Source organism: Chiloscyllium punctatum, chromosome 1, assembly GCF_047496795.1.
Source record: "Chiloscyllium punctatum isolate Juve2018m chromosome 1, sChiPun1.3, whole genome shotgun sequence".
In the NCBI taxonomy this organism is placed as follows: Eukaryota; Metazoa; Chordata; class Chondrichthyes; order Orectolobiformes; family Hemiscylliidae; genus Chiloscyllium; species Chiloscyllium punctatum.
In genome coordinates this window covers 29,099,057-29,117,040 of record NC_092739.1, presented here as the reverse complement: position 1 = coordinate 29,117,040, position 17,984 = coordinate 29,099,057, and the positions used below count along the sequence as shown (strand labels likewise).

Here is a 17,984-nt window from a genome sequence, read left to right as displayed (position 1 = left end):
GCCTTAACTTCCATGTACACTGCCGCATGATCAGAAATGGCTATGTTAAAGGCCTCCTTGTTTAAAGACTGCTCTGCCAATAATTTCTATTCCAATCCACTTTGTCAGAACATATTTAACTCTCTAAAATTAATTGTCTGCCAGTGAATATTTTTAACTGGCATTTGATTTTTGACACATGTTAATAAATAAAATGTCAGTCTGGATTGCTTGAAGGAAAGTAATGTCTGACTTCATTTATAGAGGCATAAGTTTAAAAGGCAAAGCAGTTGTATTATTGACAAATTAGCTGGAGCACTCTTTTTCATTCTGGGCACAATACCTCAGAATGGATATCTAGGCTTGGCGAAGGTGCAGGTGGGCTTTACAAGAATGGTACTAGGAATGCACGAAATCCATCCATTACAAAATGGGTTGTTCTGATCTGGAAAGCAGTGGTAGCAACTTCACTAGAACCATTCAAAAGAGAATGAAATAAGTATGTCAAAAGGAATTTCACAAGGTTTAAGGAAAATGCAGGGGAGTGGGATTAAATGAATAACTCTACCAGAGACTTTGCATATGCAACTTGGACTTAATGGCCTTCTTCTGTGCTTTACCATTCTGTAATTCCATGGTTTTAGATGCATTTAGTATCATCATTTTGAATGCCACGCCAGGAAAGTCAACAGCATTGCAATGCACAAAGAAAGTGAGAGATTGAAGTGTTGGAGAAGATGTGGAATTTGCACTCGTTTGTTGAATAGAAAAAAAAATTGACCCCCACTGATATACAGGACATCGGTGAGCCAACACCTCCATCACTGTGTGCAGGTTTGGTCTTTTTAGTGAACAAAGAACATAAATGCATTGGAGATGGTTCAAAGGAGGTTTACTACATTTGATTCCTGGAATGAACGGATTGTTTGATGAGGAAAGATTGGACAGGCTGGGCTTAAATCCATCAGAGTTTAGAAGAGTGAAGAATGAATTGATTGAAATATGTACGATCCTGAATGATTTTCACAAGGTTTTTGATTACATTATACTATGCTAATTTCTCATAAAAATATAAAAAGATTTCTCAATTTGGACATGAAAAGGACGTTTCTTCTTGTGGGTGAGTCCAGGACAAAGCAACAGTTTTAAAATTTGGGGTTTTCCTTTGAGAATAGAGAGTAGGGGATTTTAATTCTCTCAGAGGATTGTCTGACTGTGGAACTCTCTGCCTTAGAAAGTGGTGGAGATGACTATTTTTAAGGTGGAGTTAGATTGATTCTTCTCGGAAGTAGAATCAAAATGTTTTCAGGAATAAATGTGTCTGTGGAATTCAGATGACAAACTGGCCAGACAAAATGTTACTGAATGGCGGAACAGGGCTGAAGGTCCAAATGGTCTACTCCTATGTTTTGTAAATAAATCACAGCCATTATCCATCACAAACATCAAAATGAAAATAAACTCCCAATAATGCATAAGTAATGACAAAAGGCCTACAGTTAAACAAATCTACAACGAAGCAACTTTTTGAGTTGAGGTCTTCAATGCTGGAAATCAAATGGGGTGGAGAACATAATGGGATGTTTGGATGAAGTACTCCTGGGAACTATGCAATCATAGTCTAGAATTTATTGCTGCACAGAGGAATAGATGTGATGGATCGGGTTTCAATGTGTTTTCTTATTTTACTTAAATATGTCATTATTTTCATAGAGGCATTAACGATCACAACATAATAAAATTTATGTTCCCCTATGTTTATTGCTTGTGCTGTGGTTTATTTCCCATTAATTAATCAACAGTGATTCCTTCTGTTAGAGCCAGCAGAAAGATGATACGCTTATTGAGACAGTGAGCTGAAGTTATCCGGAACGATTGCAAGGACAGAAATTAAGTAGAAACGCCATTCATCATATATTGATACAAAACACACATATAAAAGAGAGAGTGATTTTTACTGAAGTAATCACTAACCTGTTGCCCCACTGTTATTTATGAGGCTGCTCAGGATGTATTCAGCTTTCAAAAGTTTGCCTGTCAACATTAAAAGAATGTTACTTGATTCGGGAAGAATTAATAATGCAATATTTCTTTAGATGACAGTTTGCAGTGACTGTGGTGAGACAAGGAACATTATACTCTATACAGGTTTGACAAACAGTCTGAAGAAGAGTCACTGAACTCAAAACATTAACTCTGTTTCCTCTCCAGAGACAATGCCACACTGCTGACTTCTCCAGCACTTTCTGTTTTTGTTTCCTGCATTTGCAGTTCTTCTTTTTATTCAGGAGACAATGAGACTTATTACAGGCTCCTGACATAGCTGAAACTGTGCACTGAAGTCGCATTCCTAAAACCTGAGCGTATAACCTAACTAAAACTGTAGCACGGAGTCATAAGATACTGCATGGTTAGAGGTAGTGTTTTGGATGAAATGATAAAATGTGCCTTGGTCTCCCTTCTCATTTGGACATAAAATATCTCATAATGCTTCATTGAAAAGAAAATGCAAATTCTCCCAATATCTGGCCAATACTCATCGCTCACCTTGAATAAATTCAGATCAAAAATGGATTATTTGTCACTTGGCTCATTGCTGTTTATGGGAACTTTCTTTGACTGTTGTACTTTCTACATTGCAATGGTGATTGTAATTCACTGACTGGAAAATACCTTGAAATGTGAAGCTGTAAAGGGCATTGTATCAAGATATATTTTTTAATGATTAATAAGTAATACTTTGTTTGTAGCATCTTGACATAGCAAAACATCCCAAAGTAGAGAACTTAAATAATTTTCTCTGCTTTCTTTGATCCTGAAATATAATGTTGCCTGGCTGAGAGAATGTGCTTACAAAAATATCTCCAAGCCTTTTACCAGTGTTGTCCTGTACCAAGCTACCTGGAGGTCTCTGTGACTTCTCTTTCATCAATGTCAAAGGGTTAATCTCTAAAATATAGATGTCTTTTTAATGGAATACACTGTCTAGAGAGACAACTTGCGCTGACTGTTGACTGGGCTGATCTATGTATCCGGCAGAGTGGAAGCCTGGATTTCTCTGCATGCTGAGGAGTTTCACTTTGATAGGTGCCCCATCCATAGGTATGTCTGATTGACAAGACAGTGAGAAATATTCCCTTTACAATTCACATGCTGTGCACTGCCAGTGTTTTCAATACTGAGTCCCTTTAATTTTCAGATATGCAGTAACGATCACAGAATAACGCTTTTGCTGTACCTTCCAGGCTGATGCACAGCCATGTAACTGCTGCATCATCGACAGGATGCAATCCAGAGCAGATTGCAACAGAAATTCCCTGACACTACAGTGGGAGCATCGGGAAACTCCAATCCCTGAATCACAGAGAAGGTTGACTTTCGCAATCTTTACAGTGAGGCTCCAAACTCCAAATATTGATTGGAGGTTCAGAGTGGGGGTTGGCGGGGGGGGGGGGGGGGGGGTGGGGGGGGGGGTGCTGAAGGAAAGGGAAGCAGCTAATTTCCCTTTGGCCCTCCATTCAGCTGCTGGATTTCCCAGGAAGCCCAGCCAACAGGGTTAAATTTGCTAAGTATGTTAAACCAAACACTTCCACTTTAATTACAATATTTAGTTACAGCAGTTTAGCTGTTCTGTCTCTATATCTTCTCTATTAAACCTCGACTCGAGCATGTTGGAGGTGGGTTGATATCAGGTTTGAAAGATTTAAAGTTTTAGCATCTCACCATATTCCAACCAAGTCAGGTTGGGTTAAAATCTACCATCTAGTATTGATGGGAATGTTGCACTAAAAGGGCTGGTCTCTTTTGAATGAGATGCCAAACTAGGAATGTGCCCAACCTTGCGAATGGAAATGAAAGTGCCCACGGCACTATTTCACAGAAGAAAAAATCACAATTCTTCCCAGTTCTGGCTAATATCTATCCCTCAATCGACACATTGCACTTTACTGTGTGCGTGCAAACATTGCTGTGCACAAATTGACTGCAGTGTTTTCAACATTACAATGATGACTACATTTCAAAAGAACTTCATTTGCTGTAGCAAAAACAGAAATTGCTAAAGAAACTCTTCGTAAGAAGGGTCGTTGGACTAGAAATGTTAACTCTGCTTTCTCTTCACAGATGCTGCCAGACCAGCTGAGGTTTTCCAGAAATTTCTGTTTTTATTTCAGATCTTCAACTTTCACAGCTCTTTGTTCCAGTTCACTTTCTGCAGAGTATTTAGAATATCGTTTGGTCATGAAAGGTGCTACATAAACCATTTTTAAAATTATACCTGAACAGGGAAGACTCCAAGTCACAAGCAAAGGTGGAAAACAAAATAACTGTAAAGTGAAATCATTATGTATAATATGACTGTACAGGCGCTGAACAAAGTTCATGTGTCATTCAATGAGGATCGTTATTTTTACTGAACAAAAAATGAATAACTACAACTGTTAAAATAGTGGGAAAATAAATTTCATCTGAATTATGACCACATTCAAACAATAAGATCACACAATGGGACTTCACTTTACCAGTAGGATGAACAGAAACAACATCTCCAAACTTATTGGCTTGACAAATGAGAACAACATAGTTTTGAATGATTCATTGTGCGTTCTGCTTGATATTATCTATTCCTGTTTCAATTTTCTTTGCAGTACTTTAATGATCTTTACTCCCTTTATTTCCTTTTCCATTTTTCCCAGTTAGTATAATACATGTTGAACTCGCCCTGAACACTGAATTTTCATTGTGGCATTTAAATAGCCATTTACCTGGCTTTAGGTTTAACAAAGGCAATCGAAAATAAAAAAAAAGAGAGCTGTATTCAGTAATGATACCGTACACTTTGCAATTTAATAGTGTATGGGGACAACAAAACAGTGAGCACTTTCTGCAATCCAGGTAACTACTGAGTGTGATAAAACATATTGGGTTACTGCAATCAGTTAGCAGCTGCATTGTTTGTATTGTCAAGTGGCCTTGCTGAAATAAAATGAATATGCTGAAAGAGATAGGGAAAAACTGACAATACTAATCTGTTTTGTTAAATTCTTGATCAGAAGTATAGCAATTCAGACATCTCTCGTTTTAAATTGCTAGGGTACATTTATGAGGGAACAAAGCAACCAATTAGTATTTTCCACACTCATTCTACTCTTTTGGCTTGAAATCCCTTTCCTTCTGAGCCTTTGTGTGCGTTCAAAGGGTCAGCAGTGGGTTTGAAAAGATGGCACTACGCTTAGCAAAATGACATTCTCTCCCCTGTTCTCCCCTCCCCATCTCAAATGGAACAAAATATCCTCTTGATTAGTCAAGTGCTTGTTAATTGGAGTTTTGCCACGGAAACAGAGAAAGATCAACAGGAGTTATGTCACCTGAATTTACAGAGACTCGGGCCTGGCGAACAACCACCTGTGGTGCGATTGGTATTTCATGGCAACGCCTGTGCAGGCTTTTGGCAATCTGCAGAAGTTTGCTGGATGCATCGACCCAGTATAGAAACCTGTCAATCAAAAATACTGTGGCAGCTGCTGAAGCATAGTCACCAACAGAGGTTGAGGCTTTCAGAAAAACCTGTGGAGAGAAAATACACTTTAAATTAAAAAAACCCTACAAGGCAGATAAATAGAAATCTAAAATAAATAGTCCAATCATTAGCTCGATGCTTCTTGTTTAATTACAAATTTATCTGTAAGGTGGGATAATTTCCCCTCATTAATATGCTAGCAAAAAGCATTGACAAAAAGCTATTAAGGCACAAAAGCTTTTGTCCCAGTGTTAGAAAAGATTGATGGCACTATACATCTTAAATGGAAAAGAATGTGGTATAATACTGAATGGAATGCCATTCAGTGTCCCTCCCACCAAACAGAATAAAATGCTGTATCACTGACTGGAAGTTAGCTATAGAGACAGAATATTAAAGGTTTTGTTGGTGATAATTTTGATGTTGAGTAATATGGTAGCCTCAGCTATATTGGAAAAGTCACTCCTCAACATTCATCTTGATTTTTATTTACACAGAGATGGATGACAGGATCATATTAAGTTACCACCAAAGTCAAAATTATGCTCAGTGAGTAAAGACGACATAGATCAATGTTAACAATCAGAGTGCACTTTAGTCCTGCTTTCAGTACTGTTTGGAATACCTGGACAGTGAATTGCTATTCTGACAATTCCCAGCAGAATAATGGAATGCTCAATAATCAGCAGTGCTGGCAATGTCCAAAATGGAACCTGCTTAACCAAAACATGTAGAGATACAGAAGCCTGAACACACGCACCAGCCGGTTTTACAACAGTTTCTACTCTACTGTTGTTAGAATACTGAATGGACTCAAATTTTTAACATTTGCCTATACCTATGCTTTTGTTTTTGCCACTGTTTACCTGTTATTTACTATCTATGCTACTTAGCAATACAGGCAAATCACATAGTTTCGAGGCAAAGCTTTTCCCTTAGCCTCAGTATGTGTGACAATCAGTTCAATAATTTTAATTACACTCAAGATGGCTACCTTCGGCTAAACACAACAAAGGCATAGAGGGAACGAGAGGTGGCAGGACAGGAGCAAGGCCGCCCTATGATGTTTGCATTTCAGGCATTGACATTGACAATTACAATAGCTACTTATTAAAACATTAGACATGTAAAGAGTGAACGTGTTCTGCTATTTTGCAATCAAGTTTTGATTGTCCAGCTTATCTTGTCAAAATGACCACACAATCCACTGAAAAATCTAAGTCACTTGTAACCCTGGGTTTTTGCTGATTTCAGAAGTGTTTCAGTGCAAAATGTATTGGAGAAAACAACAGTTAAATAAAAATAGGAGAACCCTTTACATTTAATGCCTGTGAGTTAATCAAGTGCTTTGCTCTGCATAACTTTAATATTTTACATCCATGGGGAGGGAACAACAAGCAAAATTAACCAAATTTATTGAACAATTCCAGTGAGAAAACCAATAGGCAAGCTTATATTTTTTCTAACTTTTACATTAATAATTAAACAGAAAAAAAATCAACATAAGTTAAACACAAATACCAGGAAAATTGCAGTCTGCACATTAGAAAGTACATCAGATGCAACAAAAACAAATCTCAAGGCTCTACTCAGCTAATAGCCACATAAACTATCAAAGCTCTGAACTTTTTCTGATAGAACATTTGCTCTAGTATGACTTCTTCAAAGAAAAGTCTTTTGACTTGAAATGTGAACTCTCTTTCTCACTCCACAGATGCTGCCAAATCTGCTGAGTTTCTCCCACACTCTGTTTTTGTTTCACTTTGTATCTACTAGCGGGAAGACATCAAGCAGAGACTAAATAAAATAAAGTTCTATAAGATGAACTTCTAAATGTTGATGCAGACTTCACCATATCATAAAAAAATCTTATTCATAAAAGCTCATTTATTACATTTTCAATTATTTAGATAAATAAATTCTAATAGCAAAAACATTTATTTAAAACACACAATAGCTTCTAACAACAAGCATTTAAATTCATAAACCTACATCTTATAACCACTTGTAGCTTTCACTCAAACTTAAGGTCACCGTACCTCCCCCAACAGTGCTGGGAGAGGTAACACATCTCAAATGATCTAAAGAGGTATCTTACATCTCCAAGATCATTCCCTGGCTATCCAAAGAAATGCACAAGGGTCAGGACCAGGGCAGAGCAGGGGCAGGTGGAGAGCAGTCTGGGAAGGGAAGTGATATAAAAACTTCCCTCAAGTACTTGGGACCTTCACTTTGGGAGAGGAGCAGAGAGCAGTCTGGGAAGGGAAGTGATATAAAAACGTACCTCAGATTTGGGGCCTTCATTTCGGGAGAGCAGGAGTAAGCAGAGAGTAGTCCGGGAAGGGAAGTGATTCTGAGGGGCATCTAAAAATTGATATCACAAGAAGGCTGTGAGTTGATTGGCTAATAAGGGATCTTCTAAATTTGAATCTGTGTTAAACTGATTCTTGTTAATTTATTGGTAACAACTTGTATAAGCAGAGATACAAAAACAGTTAAAACATTTTTAAAAGGGTTAGGTGTTGTGTTGTTTTTGCATGATGTGGGAGCTGGTGGACTCCATTGTGGTTCTCAGTGACTATTTCTGAAGTTGCTGGAGAACTCTGCCTCAGAGTTGATGAGCTGGAGTTTGAGCTTCAAATATTGTGACACATCAGGGAGGGGGAGAGTTACCTGGACGCTGTGTTTCAGGAGACAGTCACACATCTTAGACTAACTAACACAAATTAGGCAAGTGGTCAGGGAGAGGAGGGTGTGGGTGTGGGTGTGGGTGTGGATTGGCATGGGTGTGAGTGAGGCAGGTAGAGGGATTCAGGAAGTAGAGTTGCAGGGGCCTCAGCTCCTGTCCTTGTCCAACAGGTTCAAGAGTTTTGCTCCCTGTGTGGACGGGAATGGGGACTGCAGGGAGAATGAGCCGACTGACTGCAGCAGTGTGATGCAGGGAGCCATTCAAGTGGGGGAAGAGAAGGGAAATGTTGTTGTAACTGTGGATAGGATAGTTGGAGGCATAGACACTGCTCTCTGTGATCAGGATTGAGAGTACCGAAGGTTGTGTTGCCTTCGTGATTTTAAGGTTTGGGATATCTCATCTGGGCCACTGATGAACTTAGAGTGGGAGGGTAAAGATGCAGGAGTCGTCATCCACATAGGTACTAACAACATTGATAAAACTAGGGCAGAGGTTCTGCTAAGGGAGTGTGAACAGCTGGGAACTACATTAAAAAGTAGAACCAAAGGGTAATAATCTCTGGATTACTACCTGAGCCATGAACTAATTGTCACAGGGTCAATAAGATTAAGCAGGTAAATGTGTAGCTTAAAGATTGGTGTGGGAGAAATGGGTTTGAATTCATGGGGCATTGGCACTTGTACTGGGGAAGAAGGAACCTGTTCCAATGGGACAATCTTCATCTGAACCATGCTGGGACCAGAGTCCTAGCAAATCACATAACGCGAGCTGTAGACAGGGCTTTAAACTAATGGGAGGGGTTCCGTTGTATGGGAAATTTAAAAAAAACCTGAAATAAAAGAGGAGGAAAAAGTGCAGAACTCAGGAGATGTTATTAAAATCTCTAGCACAAACACAAATAGGACAAAATGTATGGAAAGGGTTGACAATCAAACTTCAAGTACACTGCACAAACAAACCACAATGAAAAGAGGGACTGAAGGTGTTTTATGTCTGAATGCACACTTTATAAGGAATAAGGTAAATGGCCTTGTGGCGTGATCGACATTGGCAAGTATGATGTGATGGATACCACAGAGTCGTGGCTGCAAGGGATTTAGGATTGGGAGCTGAATATTCAAGGATATACATCCTATCAAAAAGATAGGCAATGGGCAGAGGAGGTGGGGTTGCCTTATTGATAAGAAAAGAAATTAAATCAACAGTAAGAAAGAGTCAGATGTGGAATCTGTGTGGGTAGATCTGAGGAACTGCAAAGGTTAAAAAAAAACCATAGTTGGAGTTATTTACAGGCCTCCAGTCAGGAGGTGGGGCACAAGATACACCAAGAGACAGAAAAGATGTGTAGGAAAGGCAAAGTTACAGTGATCAAGGGGAATTTCAATATACAGGTGGACTGGGAATATCAGGTTGGTAGTGGATTGTAAGAAAAGGTATTTGTGGAATGTCTATGAGACGGCTTTTTGGAGCAGCCCATGGTGGAGCTAACTAGGGAACAGGCAATACTGGATTTATTATTGTGTAGTGAGTCAAACTTGGTAAGGGAGCTTTGGTGAAGGAACCCTTAAAAGTCAGTGATCATAATTTGATTGAATTTACTCTGCAATTTGAGAGGAAGAAGTTAAAAATCAGAGGTAATGGTATTACAGTTGAATAAAGGCAACTTCAGAAGCATGAGGGAGGAGCTGGGTAGAATTGCTGGGAGAGGAGCCTAGCAGGAAAGACAGTGGAACCACAATGGCAGGAGTTTCTGGGAGCAATTCAAGAGACACAACAGTGATTCACCATGGGGAAAAAGAAGCATTGTACAGGGAGGATGAGGCAACCATGGCTGACTAGGGAAGTCAAGGATAAAATAAAAGCAAAAGGTAAAGCATATAATGTGATGAAGGGCAGTGGGAAACCAGAGAATTGGGAAGCTTACAAATACCAACAGAGGGCAACAAAAAAATAAATAGGAGAGAGCAGATTAAATATGAGGGTAAACAAGTCAGTAATATAAGTGAAGACTATAAGAGTTGCTTTAGATATATAAAGGGCAAAAGTGGACAATAGGCTGCAGGAAAATGATGCTGGAGGGATAGTAATGGGGAACAAAGAAATGGCTGAGGAACTAAATAATTATTTCGCATCAGTCTTCATGGCGGAAGACACAAGTAATATCCCAAAAATTCAAGAGAGTGAGGGGACAGAGCTGAATTTGGTGGCCATCACCAAGGAGAAGGTGCCAGAAAAACTGAATGGCCTGAAGGTGGATAAATCACCTGGACCAGATGGACTATAACCCAAAGTTCTAAGGGAGATAGCTGAAGAGGTATGAATGGTGATCTTTCAGGAATTACTAGAATCAGGGAGGGTCCCAGAGAACTGGAAAACTGCTAACATGACACTTCTGTTTAAGAAGGGAGTAAGGCAAAAGATGAAAACTTACAGATCGATTAGTCTAACTTTGGTCATGGATCAGACACTGGAATCCATTGTGAAGGAAGAGATTTCTGAAGTATATGGTAAAAAAGGGCAAAGTCAGTATGGTTTGATCAAGGGGAGGCCATGCTTAACAAATCTGCTAGAATTTTTTGAGTCCTTTATTGGTCAGATTATTGAGTACAGGAGTTGGGAGGTCATGTTGCAGCTGTACAGGACATTGGTTAGGCCACTGTTGGAATATTGCGTGCAATTCTGGAAGGATGTTGTGAAACTTGAAAGGGTTTAGAAAAGATTTACAAGGATGTTGCCAGGTTGGAGGATTTGAGCTATAGGGAGAGGTTGAATGGCTAGGGCTGTTTTCCCTGGAGCATTGGAGGCTGAGGGGTGACCTTATAGAGGTTTACAAAATCATGAGGGTCTTGGATAGGATAAATAGACAAAGTCTTTTCCTGGGGGTGGGGGAGTCCAGAATTAGAGGGCATAGGTTTAGGGTGCGAGAGGAAAAATATAAAAGAGATCTAAGGGCAACTTTTTCACACAGAGGATGGTACGTGTATGAAATGAGCTGCCAGAGGAAGTGGTGGAGGCTGGTACAATTAAAAGGCATCTGGATGGGTATATGAATAGGAAGGGTTTGGAGGGATATGTGCCAGGTGCGACTAGATTGGGTTGGGCTATCTGGTCGGCATAGACGAAGGGTCTGTTTCCATGTTGTACATCTCTATGACTCTATGACTCTAAGTAATGAGCAGGTTAGACCAAGAAGTGCCAATGGATGTTATCTACCTGGACTTCAAGAAGGCCTTTGACATGGTGCCACACATGAGACTACTGAGTAAATAAGGGCCCATGGTTAGAAGCAAGGCGTTAGCATGAATAGAAGCTTGGCTGTCGGACAGAAAGCAGATAGTGGGGATAAAAGGGTCCTTCTCAAGATGGCAGCTGGTGACAAGTGGTGTTCTGCAAGGCTCAGAGTTAGGACCACAACTTTTCACTTTATACATTCATGATCTAGATAAAGGAGCTGAGGGCATTCTGGCAAGGTTTGCAGATGATGCAGAGATAAGTAGAGGGACAGGTAGCATTGAGGAGATGGGAAGGCTGCAGAATGATTTGCGCAGCAGGTCAGGCAGCATCCAAGGAACAGAGAATCGACATTTCGGGCATCAGCCCTTCTTCAGGGCTGATGCCCGAAACGTCGATTCTCCTGTTCCTTGGATGCTGCCTGACCTGCCACGCTTTTCCAGCGACACATTTTCAGCTCTGATCTCCAGCATCTGCAGTCCTCACTTTCTCCTTGCAGAATGATTTGGACAGGTTAGGAGAGTGGGCAAAATAGTGGCAGATGGAGTACAATGTGGGAAAGTGTGAGGTCATGCACTTTGGTAGGAAGAATAGAGGCATGGACTATTTTCTAAATGGGGAGAAAATTCAGAAGTATGAAGTGCACAGAAACTTGGGGAGTTCTCGTCCAGATTTCTCTCAAGGTAAACTTACAGGTTGAGTCAGTAGTTAGGAAGGCAAATGCAATATTGGCATTTATTTTGAGAGGACTCGAATATAAAAGCAAGGATGTACTTCTGAGGCTCCATTTGGAGTATTGTGTGCAGTTTGGGCTCCATATCTCAGGAAGGATGTATTGGCCCTCAAGCGAGTTTAGAGGATGTTCATGAGAACTTTTGAGGATATTGGGTTTATACTCGGTAGAGTTTAGAAAGATGAGGGGGGATTTAATTGAAACATAGAGAATACTGAATGGCCTGGACATTGTAGACATTGAGAAGATGTTTCCATTGATAGGAGAGAATAGGACCCAAGGACACAACCTTAGAATAAAGGAAAATCTTTTAGAACAGAGATAAGAATAAACCTCTTCAGCCAGAGAGTGGAGAATCTATGGAATACATTGCCACAGAAGGCTGTGGAGGCCTGGTATTGAATATATTTAAGACTGAGATAGATAGGTTCTTGAGTATCAAGGGGATCAAGGGTTATGGAGAGATAGCAGGAGAATGGTGTTGAGAAACTTAACAGGCACAATTGAATGGCGGAGCAGACTCAATGGTCTGGACGGTCTAATTTTTGCTCCTATGTCTTATGGTCTTATCTGCTCACAACGGGTCTACTCTTCATACATCAGGCTTCAAATACCAGGGCTACAAAAGTCTTAATGTCTGCATTCTGTTGCCATTTATAAAAGATGGGAGAAGATCTCCATTGTGGCAAAAATCCAGGCTTTAGCTTTCCTGACTGTTATGGCCTTGACTTAAAAAGAAAATATTTGAAACCACAGATTCTATCACAAAGTTATCGTAATATTATTATTTCTGTACAATAACAACTTTTCTTTGCCTTTAACGTAGGAAACATGTCAAGGTACATTGCAGAATTGTAAGAATAAAATGAATCAAATACAGTATTAAGATGTGTGACAAAAAGCTTGATCAAAAATACAGTTTATGAATGGTAGTAAAGAAGGTATGAGAGATATGGTCATGGAAAATAATTGGGAAAGCAAGTCAGAGTACAAGATCTAGGTGGTTCAATGGTGTGGCCATCAAGGGTGGAATAATGGTTTTGGGAAATAAAGTAAGTCAAATAGGTCAAACATCCAAGGAGAAATTGCAACTATACTGGCAATAATCTTCCTTCGATGCCAGTGTGATGCTAGAGGACTGAGAATTGAGATGTATATTCTAGTTCAACATTGGGAGTTAGTTTAATCCAATCAGCTAGAGGCTAGTCAATGTAACCATTGGGTGGGAAAGCTATTGGAAATGATAATCTGGGACAAAATTCACAGTTACTTGGGAAAATAGGGATTAATTTTTAAAAAAACATTGATTTGTGAAAGGAAAAACATGCCAACTATTTTGAATTTTTGATGAGGTAATAGAGAAACAGTTAATGATATTATTGCAGGTCATGTACATAGACTTCAAAATGCATTTGATAAAATGCCAAAGTTGAAGGCCATGGAAGGAAAGCAACAGTGGCAGCTTGGATATGAGGGTGGCTGAGTGACAGAAAATACTGAGTAGTGGGGGAAGGCAAACAATGGAATAACAATAAGATCGGCAGTCAAATCAATGCTTTTCTTGATGTACAATCATGCATCAGACTTCAAATTTGCAGATGATTAGCAGCAAAAGTGATTAGTGATAGAATTCATGAAGGTGAATTATGGAATGGGCAGCTGAAATGTCATGCAGCAAATGATAAGTGATATTTTTTGGTAGGAAGAACTAGAGAAGGCAATATAAATTAAATAGCACAATTCTAAATAGGACACGTGAACCGAGACATCTGGTGGTATATGCACACAAGTCACTGAGGACAGCAGGCCAAGTTGAGAAAGTAATTAAGAAGGCATTACAGTCCCTGGCTTTATAAATTGAGACCTGGAGTACAGAAGTAATGTATTTATTTAAAAAAAAGTTTGGTTTCAAATGGAGTGCTATGATCAATTCTGAGCACCACACTATGGAAAAACATGAAAACTTTCGAGTGTGGAAAGAAAATATTCTGAAAATGGTTCCAAGGATTAGGTGGATAGATTGGAGAAACTAGGATTATATTTCCTGGTGAAAAAAATGTTTGACAGATTTGATAGAGGTGTTCCAAATCATGAAGGGTGTGGATAGCACTGTTCCTATGTGTGAAAGAGTCAAGAACAACAGGTCACTCACTAAGATGATTAGCTAAAGAACCAAAAGTGGCAAGAGATTTTTTTTAGGCAGTATGTTTTAGGATCTGGAGTGCACTGCCTGCAAGTATGGTGGCAGAAGATTCAGTCATGGCTCTAAAAGTGAAATGGATAAGAATTGAAGGGAAACACTTGTAGAGTTACAGGAAAAGGATGGGGGAATGGGCAATTGCAAAATGCATCTTGCAGAAAGCTGGCCCAGAATGGTCTCTTTCTGAGCTATAACCTGTCTATGATGATATGATTTTAGATCCTTTTCTCATGAGGATGTTGTTGACACAATATGAACATATCGTAATTTCCCTTCCCCCAATTGTAAAAACTTCCTTGTTGTGCGCACCTATCTCTCTCCATAACCAAGGTGAAAGTCACAGAATTGTGGTCGCCATCACCAAAATGTTCACCCACTAACAAGCCCACCACTTGTCCCGGTTCATTACCGAGTACCAAATCCAATATGGCCTCCCCTCTGGTTGGACAATCTACATACTGCGTTAGAAAAGCTTCCTGGACACACTGCACAAACACCGCCCCTGTTCAAAAAAGGGAATAGGGATAACCCCGGGAATTACAGGCCAGTTAGTCTTACTTCTGTGGTAGGCAAAGTAATGGAAAGGGTACTGAGGGATAGGATTTACGAGTATCTGGAAAGACACTGCTTGATTAGGGACAGCCAGCACGGATTTGTGAAGGGTAGGTCTTGCCTTACAAGTCTTATTGAATTCTTCGAGGAGGTGAGCAAGCATGTGGATGAGGGTAGAGCAGTGGATGTAGTGTACATGGATTTTAGTAAGGCATTTGATAAGGTTCCCCATGGTATGCTTATGCGGAAAGTCAGGAGGCATGGGATAGAGGGAAATTTGGCCAATTGGATAGAAAACTGGCTAACCGGTCGAAGTCAGAGAGTGGTGGTAGATGGTAAATATTAAGCATGGAGTCCAGTTACAAGTGGAGTTCCGCAGGGATCAGTTCTGGGTCCTCTGCTGTTTGTAATTTTTATTAATGACTTAGATGAGGGAGTCGAAGGGTGGGTCAGTAAATTTGCAGATGATACAAAGATAGGTGGAGTTGTGGACAGTGAGGAGGGCTGTTATCAGCTGCAGAGGGACTTAGATATGATGCAGAGCTGGGCTGAGGAGTGGCAGATGGAGTTCAACCCTGCCAAGTGTGAGGTTGTCCATTTTGGAAGGACAAATAAGAATGCGGAATACAGGGTTAATGGTAGGGTTCTTGGTCAGGTGGAGGAACAGAGGGATCTTGGGGTCTATGTACATAGATCTTTGAAGGTTGCCACTCAGGTGGATAGAGTTTGTAAGAAGGCCTATGGAGTATTATCGTTCATTAGCAGAGGGATTGAATTCAAGAGTCGTGAGGTGATGTTGCAGCTGTACAGGACTTTGGTTAGGCCACATTTGGAGTACTGTGTGCAGTTCTGGTCGCCTCACTTTAGGAAAGATGTGGAAGCTTTGGAGAGGGTGCAGAGAAGATTTACCAGGATGTTGCCTGGAATGGAGAGTAGGTCGTACGAGGATAGGTTGAGAGTTCTCGGCCTTTTCTCATTGGAACGGCGAAGGATGAGGGGTGACTTGATAGAGGTTTATAAGATGATCAGAGGAATAGATAGAGTAGACAGTCAGAAACTTTTTCCCCGGGTACAACAGAGTGTTACAAGGGGACATAAATTTAAGGTGAAGGGTGGAAGGTATAGGGGAGATGTCAGGGGTGGGTTCTTTACCCAGAGAGTGGTGGGGGCATGGAATGCGCTGCCCGTGGGAGTGGTAGAGTCAGATTCATTGGCGACCTTTAAGCGGCATTTGGATAGGTACATGGATGGGTGCTTAATCTAGGATAGAAGTTCGGCACAACATCGTGGGCCGAAGGGCCTGTTCTGTGCTGTATTGTTCTATGTTCTATGTTCTATGTAATGGTTTATAAGCTGTAGAATATCCTGGAAAAATATGTCAGTAGTTTGGTTTTTTTGTTTTACTTTATACCATCAATCTGGGTTGGATATGCAAACAAAATGTTTAGCTGTATTATAATAATGGTGTTGCAAGAAGACAGACAAGTTTCTGCTCTTGCAAACTCCTATGTCAGCCAAGTGTTTTTTTTTACCCAGCGTATTGAGGATGGAGTTGAAGAAGGCCCAATAACTGGAATTAACCAGGTCTCAAACTTGCTTGACTAATCACTTCACCCCTCTCCAATACCCTCCCACGATCAACCCCTCACAATTGTTTCTTATCCTCTCTAGATCTTTTCACTGAACTTGACTTTTTTTTGGCTTAAATTGGGATCACAATGGGAAAATGTTTGGGAACACCTGCTGTACAATCTTCTGAACTCTACTGAGTTCAAAAATCTTTCATCATGCTGTTGCTTCCATCATTCTGTGTTTGTTTTTTCACTAGCTTCACTCGGGATGGACAATAAATATTGGCCCAGCCAGTGATGCCTACATCCCATGAGTGAATAGAATAAATCAGGATCTTGTGAGTAAACGACAAGGCACATATTTGCATAATCTCTCATTATTACCTCAGCACACCTCATTTATGTGTAAGTTGTTTTTTTTCCCCAGGTATTGATGAGAAACTAGGAAGCACAATTCCTGATTTGAAAGTCAGACTGCTTGGTTATCTAGTGGTCACCTTAGCTAGCCTCCACCATAACCACATGTGAGACTCCCACAACTCAACATGGACAGCAGCAGTTCAAGAAGGTAACTCATCACCACCTTCTCAAGGACAACTAGCAGTGGGGGGACAATGACTGCTGGCCCAGCCTGGGACACTCATGCCCCATAAGAAAATTTAAAGAAACCTCTCAATGCTCTCTCCAGGCCAGCAAACCACCTGTACCTTAATTGTGATGCAAATGACTGCTTCCATGGGTCTACTGGGAATCTGTGTGGGATCTTTGAACCCTCAACCCGTGAATGTGTCAAGGCGGTTACTGAAGCAATTTGTTCGTATTTGCACTACTTCACCTTATTTTCCATAACAAGCTCGGTGTTGCAGTTGGGGCAGTGGGCTTTGACAACAACTTAACCCCATGTGAGAATTAGAATTAGAATTAGGTTTATTGTTACATGTACTCAAGTACAGGGATACATGAGTATAGCAAAAAATGTACAAGGTTGCTATTTCCGGCGCTACCTTAGGTACAAAAATGCCTAGGTTGAAAATCTTCGGTATTAGGTAAAAAAAATGAAGAAATGCAGTTAAAAGATCAGCATTACAGTCCTTATAAAGCTAGATACCTGCACAACATCTTAGGTATAAATTAGAACAACAAAGCAGTAAAGGTAAACCTTTAGCATTACATTCCTAAAGTCCTAAAGCATGGAGTCCACGCTGGGCTTCCTCAAGGCTGGGAATCCCTCAAGTTTGCACTGGCTCAACTCTGCACCACTGATGCCATCCAAGGAATGGAGGTATGTAGGGAGAAGAAAAGGATGAAAAAGAGAAAAAAAAATCACGAAAAGGGGAAAAAGAAAAGAAATGGATGGAACAGTTGAGCTCTAGCTTAAGAACCCTACTCTGCCATCGTTTGCTGTAGCTGCCTGGAAATGTCAGTGGTGTACTCACCAGAATGTGCACCTGAGACTAATCTAGGAATTAGTGACCAACCAACTCCTAGATTAGTTGGATCTAGGAGTCAAC

General features: G+C 40.3%; 1 protein-coding gene across 5 annotated transcripts in view; it reads right to left on the bottom strand.

The window, feature by feature from the left end:
* alpk1 (alpha-kinase 1) overlaps positions 1 to 17,984 on the bottom strand; it is a 142,582-nt gene that overhangs the window by 36,187 nt on the left and 88,411 nt on the right. For all 5 annotated transcript variants that reach the window (XM_072583629.1, XM_072583621.1, XM_072583611.1 and 2 more), the window contains 2 exons: positions 5,346 to 5,544; positions 1,954 to 2,013 (listed from right to left, as the gene is read on the bottom strand). In XM_072583629.1, the coding sequence (XP_072439730.1) occupies positions 1,954 to 2,013; positions 5,346 to 5,544 (259 nt within the window). The remainder of the gene's footprint in view (positions 1 to 1,953; positions 2,014 to 5,345; positions 5,545 to 17,984) is intronic.